We start from the raw sequence: 19,954 nt of genomic DNA on the forward strand, positions 1-19,954 counted from the left end.
TACCAGCAGTGTGTGAGTGAGTATACCTATTTCTCCATATCCTTGCCAACACCATTTATGTTTCTTGATAGCGGGTTAATCTCATATTTGGAAAACTAGTAGGAGCAGTGATCCATCTATTAGTTTAACTGTGTGGGAAATTGAATAATGAGGCATCTCTCTTTTGTAGGGCTTATTATGTTCTTGCTTAAGGCAGATCTTCATGCATTATAAAATAGAATTACGCCTAAATAATCAGATAAAAGAGCAAACTTGAAGGGGGAAGAAAACCTAGAAGACTAGGGGCTGGAGACCACACTAAGGCAGGTAGCTGGGGTTTTTATTTGTTGGCTATATTTCACCCTTGCTGTGTCACACCAAGTTAAATTTTTTCAGATATAGGGTGAGTATGGTCATTAAAGGACATGCTAGCAGATCATTTTGGGTAATGCTTCACACTCCACCACTGGTGTGTCATTATGGTCTGGGATGTGCTGTCTTATTTGTACAGCTTCAGCACCCCAGCAATATTTGTTTGCCAAAGAGTGATTACATTTCAAGGCAAAGGAATCATATTCAGATTTCCCCCCACCATCCAGAAGTAGTGTTTCTATGAAACATTACTGTAAACTGAAATGGTAGAAAACAAAGAAGCAATTGGACACATCTTGCTAATGGATGAACAAAATAAATCGAGATAAAGCACAGCTGCTCCCAGACACAGTTCAAAACTATGATGGCTCGATGCTGCGTGTAGTCCCCTAGGAAGAAGGTTGGTGGCGCTACTGTTGCTGCTGGGGTATGTTCTGCCTCTCCAACAGCTCACAGCGGGACAAACACTGAATGCTTTTTGCTTTTCACCCTTTTTCATAAACGTGAACATTTCCTTTGGATTTCTTTGTTAGCGAAAACTGTTACTAATGTAGGTCTTTCATAAAAGTGAAGTAGTGTAAAGCAAACTTCAAAAAGTGAGGGAAACCTGTATTGTAAACTTATTCAAAATTGATTTATAATCTGAAAGCCAGTTTATTAATTTGCAGTTGGGTTATGCCTACCCTCTTTTTATCACATGAGATTTTCTGAGCTGGTTATGTGGGTATCCTGGCATTGATGGAGAGCTATAACTTTTTAATTTTCCTATCTTCTTTTTTTGGAATTTGGAATAACTATGACCATATTCTTCTTTTTTACTTGTCACTAGAATGTAGTTTTACTTTTTTTTTAACATATAATTTTCAAGATTAACACTTGCAAATATTGTTGTATTTTAGATTGTTCCATTAGGGAGGACATCTTATCTCTTCCCTTTAGTAAATCTTCAAATCACAATTGGGATGAGTTCTCAATGCACAGGTTTCGGTAGAGAGCTGAGGCTGTGTAGGTCAGGGTGGATCCTAGGAGGCATGCATCAAAGACCGCCCTTTCACTGACACCAGTATGTTGCCTTTTTCCTAATATTTTGCCTTAGTTGTTTCTTGTTCCATCCTCTGTAGTTCTCTGACTATATTGAAAAAATATAATCAAATACTAGTATATTAATAACTATGTAGATGGCTGAGTATTAGAAATTCTTTATTTTGGTCACATATCCTGATCACTTTTTGGTCTTTTCAAGGTAATGATTTTTCATTGGAGATCACTTTAGGGCCTATTCAATTTTTTAAAATATCCCAATTTAAGGAAAGACTGTCCTCATTATTGATATTGTTATATGTAGTAAAGTTTGTTTTGAAAGTTTTGTCAGTTGACTTTTAGGAAAAATGATATATTCTTCAACTTCTGAGCAAATAAATTGGTTTCAGTTACTGAAGATGCCAATTAAAGTAATTCATGTCACATTACATATTTTTTGGAGTCTCCAAAGATTTGAGATAAATGGAACATTTTCCCTTTTTAAACCATTCATTACCTTACTAAACAAATAATTATTCAGTACTTATTATGTAGCAGACACTGTTTTTGGCACTGGGGATTCAGTAATGAACAAAACTGCCTTTTCGGAGCTTATATTCTACTAGTGGAGGGAGGGAGACAATAAACAGACACATTCAGTGTATAATATACTGTCAGGTGGTGGTAGGTACTAGGTAGGAAAACAGTCAAGGGAAGGAGGTGTAAAGTAACTGGAGTGGGTCATAGATGGGTTTGTCAGACAAGGCCTTTCTGAGGATGTGGCATTTTGTCAGAGATCTAAATAAAATGAAGCAATGAGCCATGAGACTCTCTGGGGACAAATGTTCTAAGCAAAGGAAACACCAAGTATAGAACTTGTGGTATGATATTTAGTCCAGCCGCATTAATTTTTTAAATGTAGTTCAGAGAAATCCATTCATTATATTAAAATTTTTCTATTGTTGCATTTAGACTTAGTCATGAACAAAAATTATATTTTGTTTTTAGATAGTTTTGAATTAATTCTAATTTAATTTTATTTTACCTAATAGGGACCAGAGTTACTCAGCAAATATATTGGAGCAAGTGAACAAGCTGTACGGGATATTTTTATTAGGTTAGTTACCAGTGAATGTTTTTTTTAAGTAACTGACTCTGGTTATTTATCAGTCAATGCTTTTTGGTCTTCAGTTGTTTTTATGAAAAACTGATGTTTGAAACCTGTGATTTATGTGGGTTATTAATAAACTGAAGAACAAAAATTCACTGTTTTACCAAATACCACTTAAATATAAAACATTTTTGATATTAAGTTTTGGAAATTATTTGGTTTTATATTTACAATAGAAATATTTCTGAAATGCTGAAAGTGGAATCATAAGTGGTTATTCAAGGATTCTCAAAGTATATGAAGCACATAATTACCCCACTTTATCTCTTTTATAAATTAAGATTCCATGTGGCCAATGTAATTAAAATAGAGTATAATTATTACTGCATTTTTATAAAAATACATATGAATATAGAAGCTAATATTTAAGAGTAAAAAAATTATTTAAATGTGATGGGATTACAGGAAGCTTCTAAATGAAAGAGTTACTTTGTTCCATTCCACTAAAATTTTATTATAAAATATGCAGTTAGGAGAATATATATAATGTACATATATATTTTAAAGAATAATAAAATGAACTCTTGTATTGCTACCACCCAATTTAAGAAAAGAATATTACCAGAAAAGCCTATTACAGGTAAAGACAGTCAACCACATATTGACAAAAGGTTCAATTTACCAGAAATATATTACAATTATAAAATTATTTGTATCTAATACTGTAACTTCAAAATACTTAAGGCAAAAATTTATGGAACTCCAAGGAGAAATTGACAGATCCACCTTCATAGTAGAAGATTTTAACACAGTTCTCAGTAATTAGTTAGTGAAAAAATAGTTTAACAAAATAGTAAAAAATTTAGAAGATTTAAAAAACATTCAGCAAGGTTGATGTAAGCATATTTAGAACATGTACCCAACTATTGGAGAATACACATTCTTTTCAAGCACACCTGGAACATTTTTGAAAATTGGCCATATGTCAGGCCATACATAGCGATTGCAGTGTTTCAAAGAAATAATATCATACAGACTCCATTTTCTGAAAACACAAGTTAAAATAATCAAAAAAAGGATAAGCCCCCCCCATACATTTAGGTATTTTTTAAAAACTAAATAAATCATAAGTGAAAGAAGAGATCTAATGGAAAATAATGAGCACTAATAAGGAAAATGCTGTTTATTAAAATTGTGAGATACTGCAAAACTTATTTCAAGGAAAATACAGCTTTTAATTTTTAGAAAAGAAAAAAAGACTGAAAGTTAATCACTAGGTATCCATCTCATGAAATTAGAAAAATACAGATATAAATTAAAATAAAGAGGGAAATAATAAAGAACAGAAATTAGTGAAATAGAAAACAATTCAGTAGAGAAGTTCACAAACCCAAATATGTTTTGTAAACCTGATACAGTTGATCTCCAGCAAGCCTGATCAAGAAGAAAGCAAGCATGAATAAACAACATTAGGGATAAAGGGGAGGAGGGCAAGACTAAAGATATACCAGAAATGTAAAAGATAATAAGGGAATATTGTGAAATAATATTATAAACTTTATGCCAGTATTTTTGAAACTTGGGTAACATAGACAAAATATATTTGACCAAAGTCAAGCAAGGAAGAAACAAAATATGAATAGTCTTGTAAAGGTAGGAAAAAAATGGGCACTAGTTAAAAATACTTGCATAAATCAAACATCAGACCTAGTTGGTGTTTTAAGAGAGTTTTGCCAAACTTTCAAGGCACAGGTAATCCAGTGTGTTGTTGGCCCCAGATTTATCTTACTTGCCATGTATTTACTAAGATATTTGTTGGATTTTTTCCGTCACCATGACAGATATTTTGTATTAGGGGCGATTCTTTAGACATCTAGTCCATCCTTTTACCAGAGATGGAACTTACGTTATCTTCTTTTTAATTAAAACAAAATTAGTTAATAAATTAATAAAACTATATGTCAAAGTTCAAGTTAGAAAAAAATGTAATATATATAACTAAAATATATTTTATAGAGAGCCTTACAAAATAAAAGTACTAAGCTCGCCAAGATGTAATGGTCAAAAGACATGAAGAGACATTGCACAAAAGAAGTTCAGGTGGCCAATAAGCATATTCAAAAGAGTTTACTTGTAATAAGAATCAAAGAAGCATTTCACTCATTGAGTAAGACTGGTTTTTGTTTTAGTCTCTGTCCAGAGGGCATGTGTCTTCCCTGACCTCTCTAAGACCTGGTTTACTGAAAACAAGGATAATTACATATGCCTTGCCTTCCTTAAGGGTTTGTTGTGAAGAATTAAATAAATACATAAATATATATGTGTGTGTATGTGTATACAGATATAGATATATATATGAAATTACTTTTCAGACTCTGAAGCCCTACTCAGTTAGGAAATACTGTTTGTTTCCCCAGAGCGCAGGCTGCAAAGCCCTGCATCCTTTTCTTTGATGAATTTGAATCTATTGCACCTCGACGAGGCCACGATAATACAGGAGTTACAGATCGTGTAGTTAACCAGTTGCTGACTCAGTTGGATGGAGTAGAAGGCTTACAGGGTAATAATTGTAAATGCAGAAATATCTTCTTATAACAAAATTTCACCAGGATTTAGTAAAGGATTTTTATTTCCCCCCTCTAGGTGTTTATGTATTGGCTGCCACTAGTCGCCCTGACTTGATTGACCCTGCCCTGCTCAGGCCTGGCCGACTTGATAAATGTGTATACTGTCCTCCTCCTGATCAGGTGACAATTTCATATTTTGAGTCCAAAATCCAACAAATGCTATACTCTTTCCTTGTGAACTTTACTTCTGCCAGGTAATAGAAGTTGTCCTTAGAAGACCAGCTTTCAGCAAAGGCCTTAGTCACTGCTTTCTTAACAGCATGAAAAGATTCTGAATTAGATGCAAAGCCTTTTTTTGACCCAGCCATTCCATGCAAGTCTGAAAACTTCATACTCTTTCAGTGTTGGCCAATTGGAAAAACAAGAAGGAAAACAAGTATTGCATTTCCATGTTCCCTGTGTTCAAAGATCACATGCCTCATTATCCTGACAAAAGACTGATACTGAATCAAGCATAGGACTAGGAAGCATCTGTGCATGTTACATGGAGATATGACTTTTTCCTAGTCCTATGTTGATGGAGCTCTTGTTCCCAAATTTAGAAATGAATGAGTAAAAGAAGAAATAGACAAATGAATAATCAAAGGTATAAAATGTCTGTATATCACATGTAGCAGTTATTTTAATTTTTCTTTCAAAACACTTTCTTGTCTCATTTGCCCAAATCTAGAAAATAAGCACTGTCTGAATTAGAAATGATTTACACTGAGTAGTTAAGAATGTTGATTTTCATTCATTTTCCTGCCTGTGTTCCTTCTGTTAGGGAAGAAGTTCCAAGGAAGATAGATGTAGTCTAGTGGTACATTCCTCAACTTATTTGTAAAGCTTATAAGATATATGAAGTGAATTTATAAGAAAAATCCTAGAATACACAGTTTAAAATAACATATTCAATTTTATTTGTTAAATCAATTAGTTTTTCTCCCTTCAGGTGTCACGTCTTGAAATTTTAAACGTTCTCAGTGACTCTCTACCTCTGGCAGATGATGTGGACCTTCAGAAAGTGGCATCAGTAACCAATTCCTTTACGGGAGCTGATCTGAAAGCTTTACTTTACAATGCCCAGTTAGAGGCCTTACATGGAAGGCTGCTGTCCTGTGGACTGCAGGTGAGTTATATGAGGAGATCGTTATTATGGTGTCTTATGAGTGATATGAGCAGTTAGTTCAGTGCCAAAATTTCAACCTTAAAAAAAATTCCTATTTTTTAACAACTTTAGTTAACTGTATAGAAATTTACCTTTAGTCGAGTGTACCATAATTGGAATATTGGCTTTGCAGAGAATTTGTAATTATATGAAGAGTTTGGTGTCTGTTTCTCTAACATTACCTTACTACTGGCAAAATATATTGGTGTGTGGAAGGATATTCTTTGAATTGAGATAAGAATTATATTGAGATTTTAAATTCGTTTTTTACTTTTTTTTTTTTTTTTTTTTTTTTTTTTTTTTTTTTTTTTTTTTTTTTGTCGTTTTTTACTTTTAAAAAAGATCATCAGATAGTTATTTTGAAACTCAAATAGTCCCAGATATGGCCAATAGGAGCCCCTTTTGGATGACTTCTGTGTCCTTTTGATATGTCCTCATCATCCTTTGATCACTTACTTACTTCCCTATATAACAAGATGTTCTAGGTTTATCTTATCATCTCTGTTCTCCAGCCCTAGAATCAGTTTTTTTCTCTAAGGATAATATTTTAATTTTGGCAGAAAATAATTTGATCTCCGCCACATTATGGACTTTACCATATATTTTCTGGGAAGGCTTTTCAACTGTGTACTCCCCTCTCCTACATTTTGTTGGAGATTCTTGCAGGGACTAAATTTAGATACTACCAAGTTTTTGCTATTTATTTTGGCAAGCCATTGAAGTTTTTTTTCTGCTAATGAAAGGGGAAAAAAGGTGTTTACAAGTAAACTACTCTATAATGATGAATCAACCATGTTATAGAGTGCTTTATCATTTCAGAGTAGAAAAATGTGAATTGAAAGAGACATGAAAATAAAATCGATCTGAGTCCTAGCTTTGTTAGTTTTGGGGGAGACGGTTGGCAAGTTATCTACACATTCCATTTGGTCTTTCCTTATTTTAATAGTTAAAATTTTGTGATGTGACTCAGAACCATTAGAGAATCAATAAGAGCTTTTGTAAAAAAAAAAAAATGCCTCAAGTTTCCTTGTACTGGTCTGTTAGAATGCTGTCTCTGTGTGGTTTATTTTTGAATTGTGGACTATTTAGAGCTTTATAACTGGTTGTCCTTTTGTGTGTTTTAGGATGGAGGTTCCAGCTCTGATAGTGACCTGAGTCTGTCTTCAATGGTTTTTCTTAACCACAGCAGTGGCTCTGATGATTCAGCTGGAGATGGAGAATGTGGCTTAGAGCAGTCCCTTGTTTCTCTAGAGATGTCTGAGGTGCTTCCAGATGAATCAAAATTCAATATGTACCGGCTCTACTTTGGAAGCTCTTATGAATCAGAACTTGGAAACGGAACCTCTTCTGATTTGGTACCTTGTGCAGTCACTGTACAATTCTGAAATAGACAGCTGTATGTTGGTGTAATTTATGTCCTAACTAGCCCCACATGTTCTTTCTGGTTGGTTTGTCCTTCAGTAAAACAGTCTTTTCTTACACTAATCATTTTCACTCCACCTTAAGACAGAGCTGGCAGTAAGGGGAGCCGAAGTAGCCAGTGGTTGTGATTACCCTTTGGTTTCTTTCAGGTTTTTCTCCCTTCATTAGTGGCTTTAAAACATCTTTAGTAGCAGATTCATTTTGTATTAAACTTAAATTATTATTATAGAACAGTTGAGGATAATGAGAAATTTGGTACAATAATGTCAAAAATTCTAACAACCAAATGTTATCTATTGGTAATACTTCTGGTGGAAAATATAAGCACAATGAAAAAGTTATTAGTAATAATAATGTTTCAACAAGGAAAATGTTTAAATTTGGGCAATATCATTGTTTTTCTAAACTAAAATAGCATTTGACACATATCTCAAAAAATTAACAGTGGTTCACTGTTGCTTTATTGGTTAACATAACATTTTTACAAATATTTAGTAATTTTTGGGTAAATTTTCTTTATTAGGTTTTAAAAAATATAAACATAACCCATTTTTATTCTCAAGAATAGTAAGCTGTTTTAATTCTAGTCTTTGTTTTCTGTTTCTTAACTTACATGTAGAAATGTCCCAGAACCTTAGTGTATACCCTATCATTAGGGCATTTGTGGTGGATTTAATAACAAAGCATTATAAAAACCTTGTATGATGGCAGTTTTCACTCTGTGGTGGTTCAACAACATAGGTATAGATGAACCTTTATAGAATATGAACGTATTTTAAACTTACTTAATTTCAGTTAGTTAAAATGTAACCTTACCCATGTTAAAGTTTTATTGCTTAAAGTTCATAATTCTATCTTTGATAAATACATAATTTTTTTCTCCTTTGCTCTTTTTCCCTCCCTTCCTCTCTCCCCTTCTCCCTTCCTTCTCTCATTATTATGCTTAACAACGAAGAGCTCACAATGCCTGTCAGCACCAAGCTCCATGACTCGGGATTTTCCTGGAGTTCCTGGGAAAGATCTGTCTTCACAACCCCCAGTCTTCAGAACAGCCTCACAAGAGGGTTATCAAGAGCTCACACAGGAACAAAGAGATCAACTGAGGGCAGATATCAGTATTATCAAAGGCAGATACCAAAGCCAAATTGGAGTATGGCTTTTTCCTCTTCATTTTAATTGTAAAACTTTTTAAAAATTGTTTTTCCTTTTTGATATGTATTTTTTTGATTAGTAAATGAGCTCTTTATAAACAAGGGACTGAAACACATCAGTCAAATGATTATGTGCTAACAATTTTTAGTAATCGTATGAGAAAGGGAATGTATAGTCTAAGAAAACTGGCAAAAAGAAATAACACTTGGACTTCCTTTTCCATCATGTCTCTAAGTTAACTTTTGTCTTTTTTTTAATTTAAGGAGGATGATGCCCTTAACCAACCAGGCCCCATCAGAACCAGTCTGGCTATTAGTCAGTCACATTTAATGACTGCGCTCAGTCACACAAGGCCATCCATCAGTGAAGATGACTGGAAGAACTTTGCTGAGCTGTAAGTAAAAGATTCTGATTCAGAAGTATAGATATTATTACAGGTGACAGTTATTCAAACTTTTAAAGTTCTTTTAAAATCACAAATAACATTTTGAATATTTAAAAGCAATTCAAAACATTTGCTTAGTAGCCATGCATTTAAATACCCCAAAACTTCAGGAATATAGAAGTCAAAAATGAATTTTCATTATAAATAACTCAAATATAATCAAATGAATTGGTTAATGACCTGGTTTAATTTTAAAAGCGTCAAAGAAAAAAAGGAAAATCAAAAGCCCAAAATGATTCCACTATAGTCTCCAAAAATTATGAAAATACAACTGTTTTGTTTTCAAAATAACTTATATTTTATTAATCTCATTAATAATTAAAGAACATTTAAATACATTCACATTTATTCACTTGTAGACCATGTTTAGTATACATTTGAATTTATAGGCCTGCAGTTGTCTCACTAGTAACTTTGGAGTCTGAGACCCATAGACTGGGAACCATTCTAGGTCAATGATTCAACTTAATTCAAGAAATGCATTCCTCTGTAATGTACAGCATGATGACTACAGTTAACAATACTGTAGTATATATTTTCAAGTTACTAATAGATCTTAAAAATTCTTTTCACAAGAAAAAAAATGTAACTGAGGTGATGATGGATGATATCTATACTTATTGTGGTAATTCTTTCACAATATGTACATATATCAAATCACTATGTTGTACACCTAAAACTAATACAACCTTATATGTCAATTATATCTCAATTTAAAGAAAGTTAAAAATGGGAATAAAAAGAAATGTATTCCTGGTCTTTAGAAGTTACAACTTCCTTGTTGAATTTTGCTATATTCTGGGGTATGCATGCACATATGTGTACATGCATGTGTACATTGAAAGGGTAGAAAATTTTCCCCTCCCCTTCTAGGTTCTTTGGTTGGTCTAATAATTAAATTGACATAAGATGGATTAACAGGAGAAAAACTAATTTTGTACATTCAGGATCTGGATAAAAATAGTAGACTAAAGTCAATCAGGCAGTTGAGGCTTATATACGGTCCTGAGCTAAGGACAGAGATAAGGGCCTGGACTTCAAAGGGAAGGAGGGCAATTCACAGGATAATGGGAAGAACAGGTGTTTGGTAATCAGACGTTTGTCCTGTCATGCAGATAAGTCTTTTGAGATTAAAAATGTTATCTCTGGTAATAGCTCTTTCTGGTGCAGGCCCCATATCTAAATTCTTTTAGGCAGTTAAGGGAGAGGTAAAAAGCTTTTCTTGAGTCTGCTGGGTCTTGTTCCCTTTAAGTCAAAATAATCCACATGGCAGTTTGGGGTGGAAACTAGAATAATTCAGGATCCAGTCTAGTTTACAGGTAGAAATCCAGACGTCAAAGACAATTAACAGCACTAGAATCTGATATCCACAAAGGTGTATTACTGAAACATGATTTCTCTCTCTACAATGACCCCCATTTCTAACAAAGATAACAACAGTAAGACTAGACTATTTTCAAATTAAGTCTAGTTGCACTGAACTTGGCCTGATTATTTTCGTAAGTTCGACAAGAATAGTAATGGACCATATAGATGCTTTTAAATCTCCTTTCCTGGAAATTTTCTTAAGGAATCTCAGATTGACCTTTTAAAAGCCTCTTGAGGCTAGGAAGCTGAGCCAAGGACTTACCATCAGATTTCGCTTGCAATAGCTATGTACTGTTGACCCTTGAACAACATGGACTTGAACTGCATGGGTCCACTTATACAGATTTTCAATAAACATGTACTACAGTACTATACAATCCATGGCTGGTTGAATCTGTGGATGCAGAACTGTGGGTACAGAAGGCTGACTATAAATATACAGATTTTTGACTGTGTTAGAGGGTGGAGGGGGTTAGAGGGTAGAGGGGTGGGGTTGGCACCCCTAACCCCTGTGTTGTTGAAGGGTCAACAGTATTTGGGTTAATTTCTCTTTCAGAGGTCCCCAAAATAGCCTGAAGTCCTTGTACTTGCCAGGAAATAACCTTCCTTTACTCACCTGGTAAGGTTACTGGGAACTCTGTAAGCAAGGTACCAGGCTGGTTTTCCAAGGAGGTTTATTGGCTCCATAAAATCAACCTTAGTTCCTTAAAACTGTCTAGTTTTTCTGTTCTATGCACATTCTCAAATACGACATTCCAGTCAAAGCCTTGATGATATAACCAATGTTTCCAATTGTGTCCTGTTACTAGGAGAAAGGATTCTTATTGGACTTATGGAAATAACTATATCCATGAAAATAAGAATACTCACTAAGAGTTTCTGAATTCTGGAGGGATCAGGTAGGAGAAAAACATGTTTCATCTTTGTTCACAAAGGTATATTTTACCAAATTAATGATAGCTTAAGAGAAAAGAACAAGGTTTCCTTAAATCTGGAAAAACAAAAGAACAATGTTTCACACAAAGTCATAAAAATTATAATGATCCTCAGTAGTTCATTCAGTCCCATGTAGTTAATTTTTATGGATCTTCTGTTAGCAGTTTTATGAAGCCATCAGTTTCCCCATTAGAGTTCTGCAAATTCTTATCTAATTCAGTGGTATAAATTGAAAATTATCAGAAAACTGTTCTTGTTAGAGTCCTTTCCATGAGTCTCATTGAAGATGAAGCACTTTTGCAGGAATACTTTTACAATAACTGTAAACGACAAAAGACTTAAAAATGGCCATGGTTAAAGATCTGATGAAACTTCATTATAATGCATTTGATAAGGAAATTTGGTTATTTCTGTGATATAGTATTTTAAGACAACTGGAATTATGGTTGATAATATTACATATCAGATATTTAGGAATTTTATACAGTTTCTATAAGACATTAATAACATCCATATAAATATAACTTTTAGTATTATTTCAGTGTTTCCCATGTAATTTAATATATCAAGTAATCCTAATTTATCTCTCTTTTTATAAGGGGAAAGAGAAAACAAATCTTTTGAGATGTTCCAGGGGCCCTCTGGAAAATCCCAGAGTTAAAGGTCAAAAGCCTTATTTAGAATTTGATTTTGGAGAGGTTTGTCAAAAATATTTGGTTTGAAAACACCATACTATCATAGGTCACTGTTAAACAATACTATTCACTTAACCAAAGCGACAATTAAAGACTTTGCAGGCAAATACAGAAAGTTACATAGTTGTAAAAAAAACAACAAAAAGCACCTTGAGAAGAGCATTTTCTTAAGCAATCAGACATGAGGCATAGGAAATTATTTTTCTTTGTTTTCTAGGCAGACTACTTAAAAGGTAAAGAAAAAGCTTTCAGTCTTATCAATAGCAGACTAATAGTCCAAAAAAATTTTGTCCTGAAAGAGAAGTTTTAGTTTTATATAAGTACACTACTGATATTAAAACTTATTTTTTAGAACCCTTATAATAAATTCATTCCATTTTAGCCAGCTTGACAAAGTAAAAGTCTCTCTCGAATGTTCCATACCCCTTTATTCTCTTTCCCATTCTGAAACAATCAGAATAGAGTTGCATACAGTTGTTTTCCTTATTTCTCAGTTTTAATTATATAAATTAGAATTCTTAACACTTAAACCTTAATTTCTAGTGATTGTGAACTGTTACACCAGCATTCTGTAGACTGGCAAATTAATGCATACATTTCATAATTTCTAAAAGAATACAGTTTAACAGTACAATTCTTCAGTATAGAATAGGACACATTTATTTATACATCTAAGTATTTTTAGTTCCTATGTAGTAAGAAGCCAAAAGTAAATAAATGTTCAATAATTAATGTTTCAGTATTTTATTTAGAAATGATCAAGATATCCAAAGAAATTTCATCACTTACCAAAACTCTAAGGGTATAAGTTACCAAAGAGATTCTGGAAACTATTTAAGTAGACATATTATAAAACTTAATTATTGTTGAGAAGTTCACTTAAGAACTAGTTAAGTTTTATATTTCTAAATATTTCATATATTTTATATTTTTATATATAATATTATATATATAATATTATATATTATATATATTATATATAATATATATAATATATTATATATTTTATATTTCTAAATATTTCATATTTAGATTACTTATGAAAATTTCATGAGACATTAAAACAGCCACCATGGCAAATTTTGTAACAGATGTATACTTAAACTAGCTTTTATTTACTGAAAATTATCCCAGATCACATAAACTTGAGAAGAATTTGGATTGGTTTGTATTATGTTTCTGAGAGTTTAGAAATATTAAATTTGATGAGTGCTTTTTTCTTTAAGCCAATTAAATAGATCTTTTTACAAATTAATTTTGGCAATATTCATCCAGACGTAGAAAAGTATCACATATACATAACATATCCATAGACATAACATAAACACACAGAGACAAACAGACCCTGTGGCTTCCATCCCAAAATTTTAGCCATGGAAGTTTTTATAGCAGTCTATTTTTTAAAAGCCTTGTCCCCTCAACTCCTTTTTTTCCCCAGTCTCAGGTGATTATAGGCAGTATCTTAGCTATCTCCTGGGTGTTTACATTTCAAAGACATGATAAGATTTACATCTTCAAGGGACAGAGGAAGAATGCAAGTTTTCTCGTAGGAGTTTTTTTTTTTTTTAAGTATAGTTGATGTACAATATTATATTAGCTTTAGGCATACAACATAGTGATTCAATATTTATAGATTATACTCCATTTAAAATTGCAAAGTAATGGCTGTATTTCCCTGTGCTGTACAAACTATCCTTGTTGCTTATTTTATACATAGTAGTTTGTACCTCTTAATCCCCAGCTCCTGCCTTGCTCCTCCCTCCTTCCCTCTATAGACTGGTAACCACTAGTTTGTACTCTGTATCTGTGAGTCCATTTCTGTTTGTTTCGTACATTCGTTTTATTTTTTAGATTCCAAAATAAGTGATAACAGAGTATTTGTCTTTTCTGACTTATTTCACTGAGCATAATATTCTCTAGGTCCATCTATGTTGTGGCAGATGGCAATATTTCATTCTTCTTTAAGGGCTGAGTAGTATTCCACTGTGTATACATACTACATCTTCTTAAGCCAGTTGTTCATTGATGGACACTTAATGGTGCTTCCATGCCTTGGCAATTCTAAATAATGCTGCTTTGAACATTAGGATGCATGTATCTTTTTGAATTACTGTTTTCCTTGGATATATACCCAGGAGTGGAATTGCTGGATCATAAGGTAGTTCTATAATTTTAGTTTTTTGAGGCACCTCCATTTTGTTTTTTTTGTTTTTTAAACATCTTTATTGGAGTAAATTGCTTTACAATGGTGTTAGTTTCTGCTGTATAACAAAGTGAATCAACTGTACATATACATATATCCCCAAATCTCCTCCCTTTTGTGTCTCCCTCCCTATCTGACCCCTCTAGGTGGACATAAAGCACCGAGCTGATCTCCCTGTGCTATGTGGCTGCTTCCCACTAGCTAGCTATTTTACATTTGGTAGTGTATATATGTCCATGCCATTCTCTCACTTCGTCCCAGCTTACCCTTCCCCCTCTCTATGTCCTCAAGTTCATTCTCTACATCTGCGTCTTTATTCCTGTCCTGCCACTAGGTTCTTCAGAACCTTTTTTTTTTTAGATTCCATATTTATGTGTTAGCATACAGTATTTGTTTTTCTCTTTCTGACTTACTTTACTCTGTATGACAGACTCTGGGTCCATCCACCTCACTACAAATAACTCAATTTTGTTTTTTTTATGGCTGAGTAATATTCCATTATACATATGTGCTATATCTTCTTTATCCATTCATCTGTTGATGGACATTTAGGTTGCTTCCATGTCCTGGCTATTGTAAATAGAGCTGCAGTGAACATTGTGGTACATGACTCTTTTTGAATTATGGTTTTCTCAGGGTATATGCCCAGTAGTGGGATTGCTGGGTTGCATACTGTTTTCTATAGTGGTTGCCCAAATGTTCATTTATACCAATACTGTAGGATAGTCCCCTTTTCTCCACATCCTTGCCATTATTTGTTATTTATAATCTTTTTGATGATAGCCATTCTGACAGGTGTGAGGCAATATCTCACTGTGGTTTTGATTTGCATTTCTCTGATAGAGATGTTGATCATCTTTTCATGTGTCTGTTGGCCATCTGTATATCTTCTTTGGAAAAATGTCTATTCAGATCCTCTGCCCATTTTTTACTCAGGTTGTTTTTTTGATATTGACTTGTATGAACACATTATATATTTTGGATATTAACCCCTTATTGGTCATATCATTTGCAAATATTTTCTCCCAGTCAGTAGGTTATCTCTGTTTTGCTGATTGTTTCCTTTTCCTAGGAGTTTTAAGGTATATTTCTTTATTATCAGAAGTCTAGGGTAACTACTACTTAAAATTTCCTATCTATCTATCTATCTATCTTCTTAGAACAGTTCTCTTCTAACATCCTGATCTTTTACAGTATCTGCAAGCATTTTGAGATGAATAGGGGAGGTTTGGGGGTTGGTAAAGTGAGGTGAACTTTTGAATTGTTTCTAGAGCCACATTTCTGGTTTTGCAGACTCTAATTTGTAAAGTAAAGACAGTCTGTTTTATTTCCTCAAAGAACATTCAGGATTTCAGCCTGAATGCAATCAAGGGGATGACCCACCTGTCCAACTACATGAGGATTTTTAATTATAATGGAAATTAAAAGATTACTACAAGAACCACAACATGCTGCCTACAAGAGACCTACTTTAGGGCAAAGGACACACATGAATTGAAAGTAAGGGGATGGAGGATTAGCTCAAGATAGTGAAGGAGAAGGATGTGAGCTCACTCCCTTCCTACGAAAACACCAGAAGTCACAACCAACTGGTGAACGACCATTGACGAAAAAACGCTGGAACTTACCGAAAAAGATACCCTACATCCAGAGACAAAGAAGAAGCCACAGTGAGACAGTGGGAAAGGCGCAACTGCAATAAAATCAAATCCCATACCTGGTGGGTGGGTGACCCACAAACTGGAAAACAATTATTCCAAGAAGTTATCCCACAGGAGTGAATGTTTTGAGCCCCATGTCAGGCTTCCCAGCATGGGGGTCTGGCAACAGGAGGAGGAGTCCCCAGAGAACCCGAGTTTGAAGGCCATCAGGGTTTGATCACAGGATTTCTACAGGACTGGGGGAAACAGAAACTCCACTCTTGGAGGGCACACACAGTCTCGTGTGCACCAGGACTCAGGAAAAAAAGTAGTGACCTGATAAGAGACTGGGCCAGACCTACCTGCTAGTATTGGAGGATCTCCTGCAGAGGTTGGGGGCAGCTGTGGCTCACTGAGGGAACAAAGACACTGGCATCAGCAGTTCTGGGAAGTACTCATTGGTCTGAGCCCTCCCAAAGGCCACTGTTAGCCCCACCATACAGCCTCTAGGCTCCACTGCTGGAACGCCTCAGGCCAAACAACCAACAGGGTGGGAACACAGCCCCACCCATCAGCAGACAAGGGGCTTATTAAAGTCTCCATGAGCACAGCCCTACCCATCATCAGAGGGACAAAACCCAGCCCCACTCACCAAGGGGCAGGAACCAGCCCCTCCCATCAGGAAGCCTGCACAAACCTCTTAGACAGCCTCAACCACCAGAGGGCAGACAGCAGAAGCAAGAACTAAAATCCTGCAGCCTGTGGAACAGAAACTACAGTCACAGGACGTTAGTCAAGATCAGATGGAAGAGGAATATGTCCCAGATGAAGGAACAAGATGAAACCCAAGAAGAACAACTAAGTGAAGTGAAGATAGCCAACCTACTGGAAAAGGAATTCAGGATAATAATGGTGAAGATGATCCAAGATCTTGGAAAAAAGAATGGAGGCCAGAAACTGCAGGCCAGAAAGGAGTGACATGATATATTTAAAGTGAAGAAAGGGAAGAACCTGCAACCAAGAACATTCTACTGAGCAGGGCTCTCATTCAGATTTGACAGAGAAAACTTCTCTAGGTGGGAAAGAGACCAGCAACGTAAAACAACCTTGAACATACATATATTGCTATATCAAAACCTCATGGGAACAGCAAACCCAAAAACTACATTAGATACACACACAAAAAAGGAAGCAACCCAAATACAACACTAAAGATGGTTATCAGACCACAAGAGAACAAAAGAGGAAGGGAAGAAAAAAGACATACAAAAACAAATCCAAAACAAGACAATGGCAATAGGAACATACATATCTTTAATTGCCTTAAATGTAAATGGATTAAATGCTTGAACCAAAAGACATAGACTGACTGAATGGATACAAAAACAAAACCCGTATACATGCTGTCTACAAGAGACCCACTTCAGCCCTAGGGACACATACAAACTGAAAGTGAGGGAATGGAAAAAGGTATTCCATGCAAATGGAAATCAAAAGAAAGCTGGAGCAGCAATACTAATATCAAACAAAATAAACTATGAAATAAAGACTGTTACAAGAGACAAAGAAGGACATAATGATCAAGGGGTCAATCCAAAAATATATAACAATTGTAAATATATATGCACCCAATGTAGGAGCACCTCAATGTATAAGGCAAATACTAAAAGCCATAAAGAGAGAAATTAACAGTAACACAGTAATAGTGGGGAACTTTAACAACCCACTTTCATCAATGGACAGATCATCCAGACACAAAATCAATAAGGAAACACAGGCCTTAAATGACACATGAGACCAGATGGACTTAATTGATATTTATAGACCATTCCATCCAGTAGTAGCAGAATACACATTTTTCTCATGTGCACATGGAACATTCTCCAGGAGTGACCACATGCTGGGCCACAAAGTGAACCTCGGTAAATTTAAGAAAGTTGAAATCATATCAAGCATCTTTTTGGACCACAACACTATGAGATTAGAAGTCAATTACAAGAAAATAACTGTAAAAAACAAATATGTGGAGGCTAAACAATATGCTTCGAGCAACCAATGGATCACTGAAGAAATCAAAAAGGAAATAAAAAAAATACCTAGAGACAAAAGCACAGTGACCCAAAACCTATGGGATACAGCAAAGGCAGTTCTAAGACAGAAGTTTCTAGCAATACAGTCCTACAGGAAACAAAAAAGTCTCAAAAAACCTAACCTTACACCTAAAGCAACTAGAGAAAGAAGAACAAACAAAACCTGTAGTAGAAGGAAAGAAATCATAAAATATCAGAGCAGAAATAAATGAAAAAGAGAGAAAGAAAACAATAGCAAAGATCAATGAAACTAAAAGCTGGTTCTTTGAAAAGATAAACAAAATTGATAAACCTTTAGCCAGACTCATCAAGAAAAAAAGAAGAGGACTCAAATCAATAAAATTAGAAATGAAAAAGAGTTACAATGGACACAGAAATACAAAGGATCATGAGAGACTACTACAAGGAACGGTATGCCAATAAAATGGACAACCTGGAAGAAATGGACAAATTCTTAGAAAGGTACAATCTCCCAAGACTGAAACAGGAAGAAATGGAAAATATAAACAGACCAATCACAAGTCATGAAATTGAAACCATGATTAAAAAACTCTGAACAAGCGAAAGTCCAGGACCGGATGGCTTCACATGCGAGTTCTATCAAACATTTAGAGAGAAGTTAACACCTATCCTTCTGAAACTGTTCCAATAGATTGCAAAGGAAGGAAAACTCTCAAACTCATTCTATGAGGCCACCATCACCCTGATACCAAAACCAGACAAAGAGACCACAAAAAAAATTACAGACCAGTATCACTGATGAACATAGACACAAAAATCCTCAACAAAATATTAGCAAGCAAATCCAACAATATATTAAAAGGATCACACACCATGAGCAAATGGGATTTATCCCAGGGGTGCAAGGATTTTTCAATATCCGCAAATCAATCACTGTAATACACCACATTAACAAATTGAAAGGTAAAAACCATGTGATCATCTCAGTAGATGCAGAAAAAGCTTTTGACAAAATTCAACACCCATTTATGATAAAAACTCCAGAAAGTGGGCACAGTGGGAACATACCTCAACATAATGAAGGCCATATACGACAAACCCACAGCAAAACATCATACTCAACGGTGAAAAGCTGAAAGCATTTCCTCTAAGATCAGGAACAAGACAAGGATGTCCACTCTCACTACTTCTATTCAACATAGTTTTGGAAGTTCTATATACAGCAGTCAGAGAAGAAAAAGAAATAAAAGGAATCCAAATTGGAAAAGAACAAGTAAAAACGTCACTGTTTGTTGATGACATGATACTATACATAGAAAATCCTAAAGGCACTAACAGAAAACCACTAGAGCCTATCAATGAATTTGGTAAATTGGAAGGTTACAAAATTAATACACAGAAATCTGTTGCATTTCCTTTTTTTAAAATTTTAAATAGAAGGGTGACTAAAATTGTTTCTTTTAAAATATTTATTTATTTATTTATTTATTTGGCTGTGTCAGGTCTTAGTTGTGGCACACGGGATCTTTTGTTGCAGTGCGCAGTCTTCCCTCTAGTTGTGGTGCGTGGGCTCTAGTTATGGCGCACAGGCTCTGTAGTTGCGGCATATGAGCTTTCAAGTTGTGGCACATGGGTTAGTTGCCCTATGGCATGTGGGATCTTAGTTCCCCAACCAGGAATTGAACCAGTGTCCCCTGCATTGTAAGACAGATTCTTTTACTTTTTTTTTGGATATATGTATGTATGTATGTGTGTATTTATTTATTTATGGCTGTGTTGGGTCTTT

At 34.6% G+C, this 19,954-nt stretch overlaps 1 protein-coding gene across 3 annotated transcripts in view; it reads left to right on the plus strand.

Moving 5' to 3' along the window:
- PEX1 (peroxisomal biogenesis factor 1) overlaps positions 1 to 19,954 on the plus strand; it is a gene marked incomplete at its 5' end in the record, with an annotated part of 68,200 nt that overhangs the window by 41,679 nt on the left and 6,567 nt on the right. For all 3 annotated transcript variants that reach the window (XM_079711107.1, XM_079711109.1, XM_079711108.1), the window contains 7 exons: positions 2,424 to 2,488; positions 4,900 to 5,042; positions 5,126 to 5,229; positions 6,041 to 6,217; positions 7,381 to 7,611; positions 8,634 to 8,828; positions 9,094 to 9,224. In XM_079711107.1, the coding sequence (XP_079567233.1) occupies positions 2,424 to 2,488; positions 4,900 to 5,042; positions 5,126 to 5,229; positions 6,041 to 6,217; positions 7,381 to 7,611; positions 8,634 to 8,828; positions 9,094 to 9,224 (1,046 nt within the window). The remainder of the gene's footprint in view (positions 1 to 2,423; positions 2,489 to 4,899; positions 5,043 to 5,125; positions 5,230 to 6,040; positions 6,218 to 7,380; positions 7,612 to 8,633; positions 8,829 to 9,093; positions 9,225 to 19,954) is intronic.

This window comes from Hyperoodon ampullatus, assembly GCF_949752795.1.
Source record: "Hyperoodon ampullatus genome assembly, chromosome: 9".
Taxonomy (NCBI): domain Eukaryota; kingdom Metazoa; phylum Chordata; class Mammalia; order Artiodactyla; family Ziphiidae; genus Hyperoodon; species Hyperoodon ampullatus.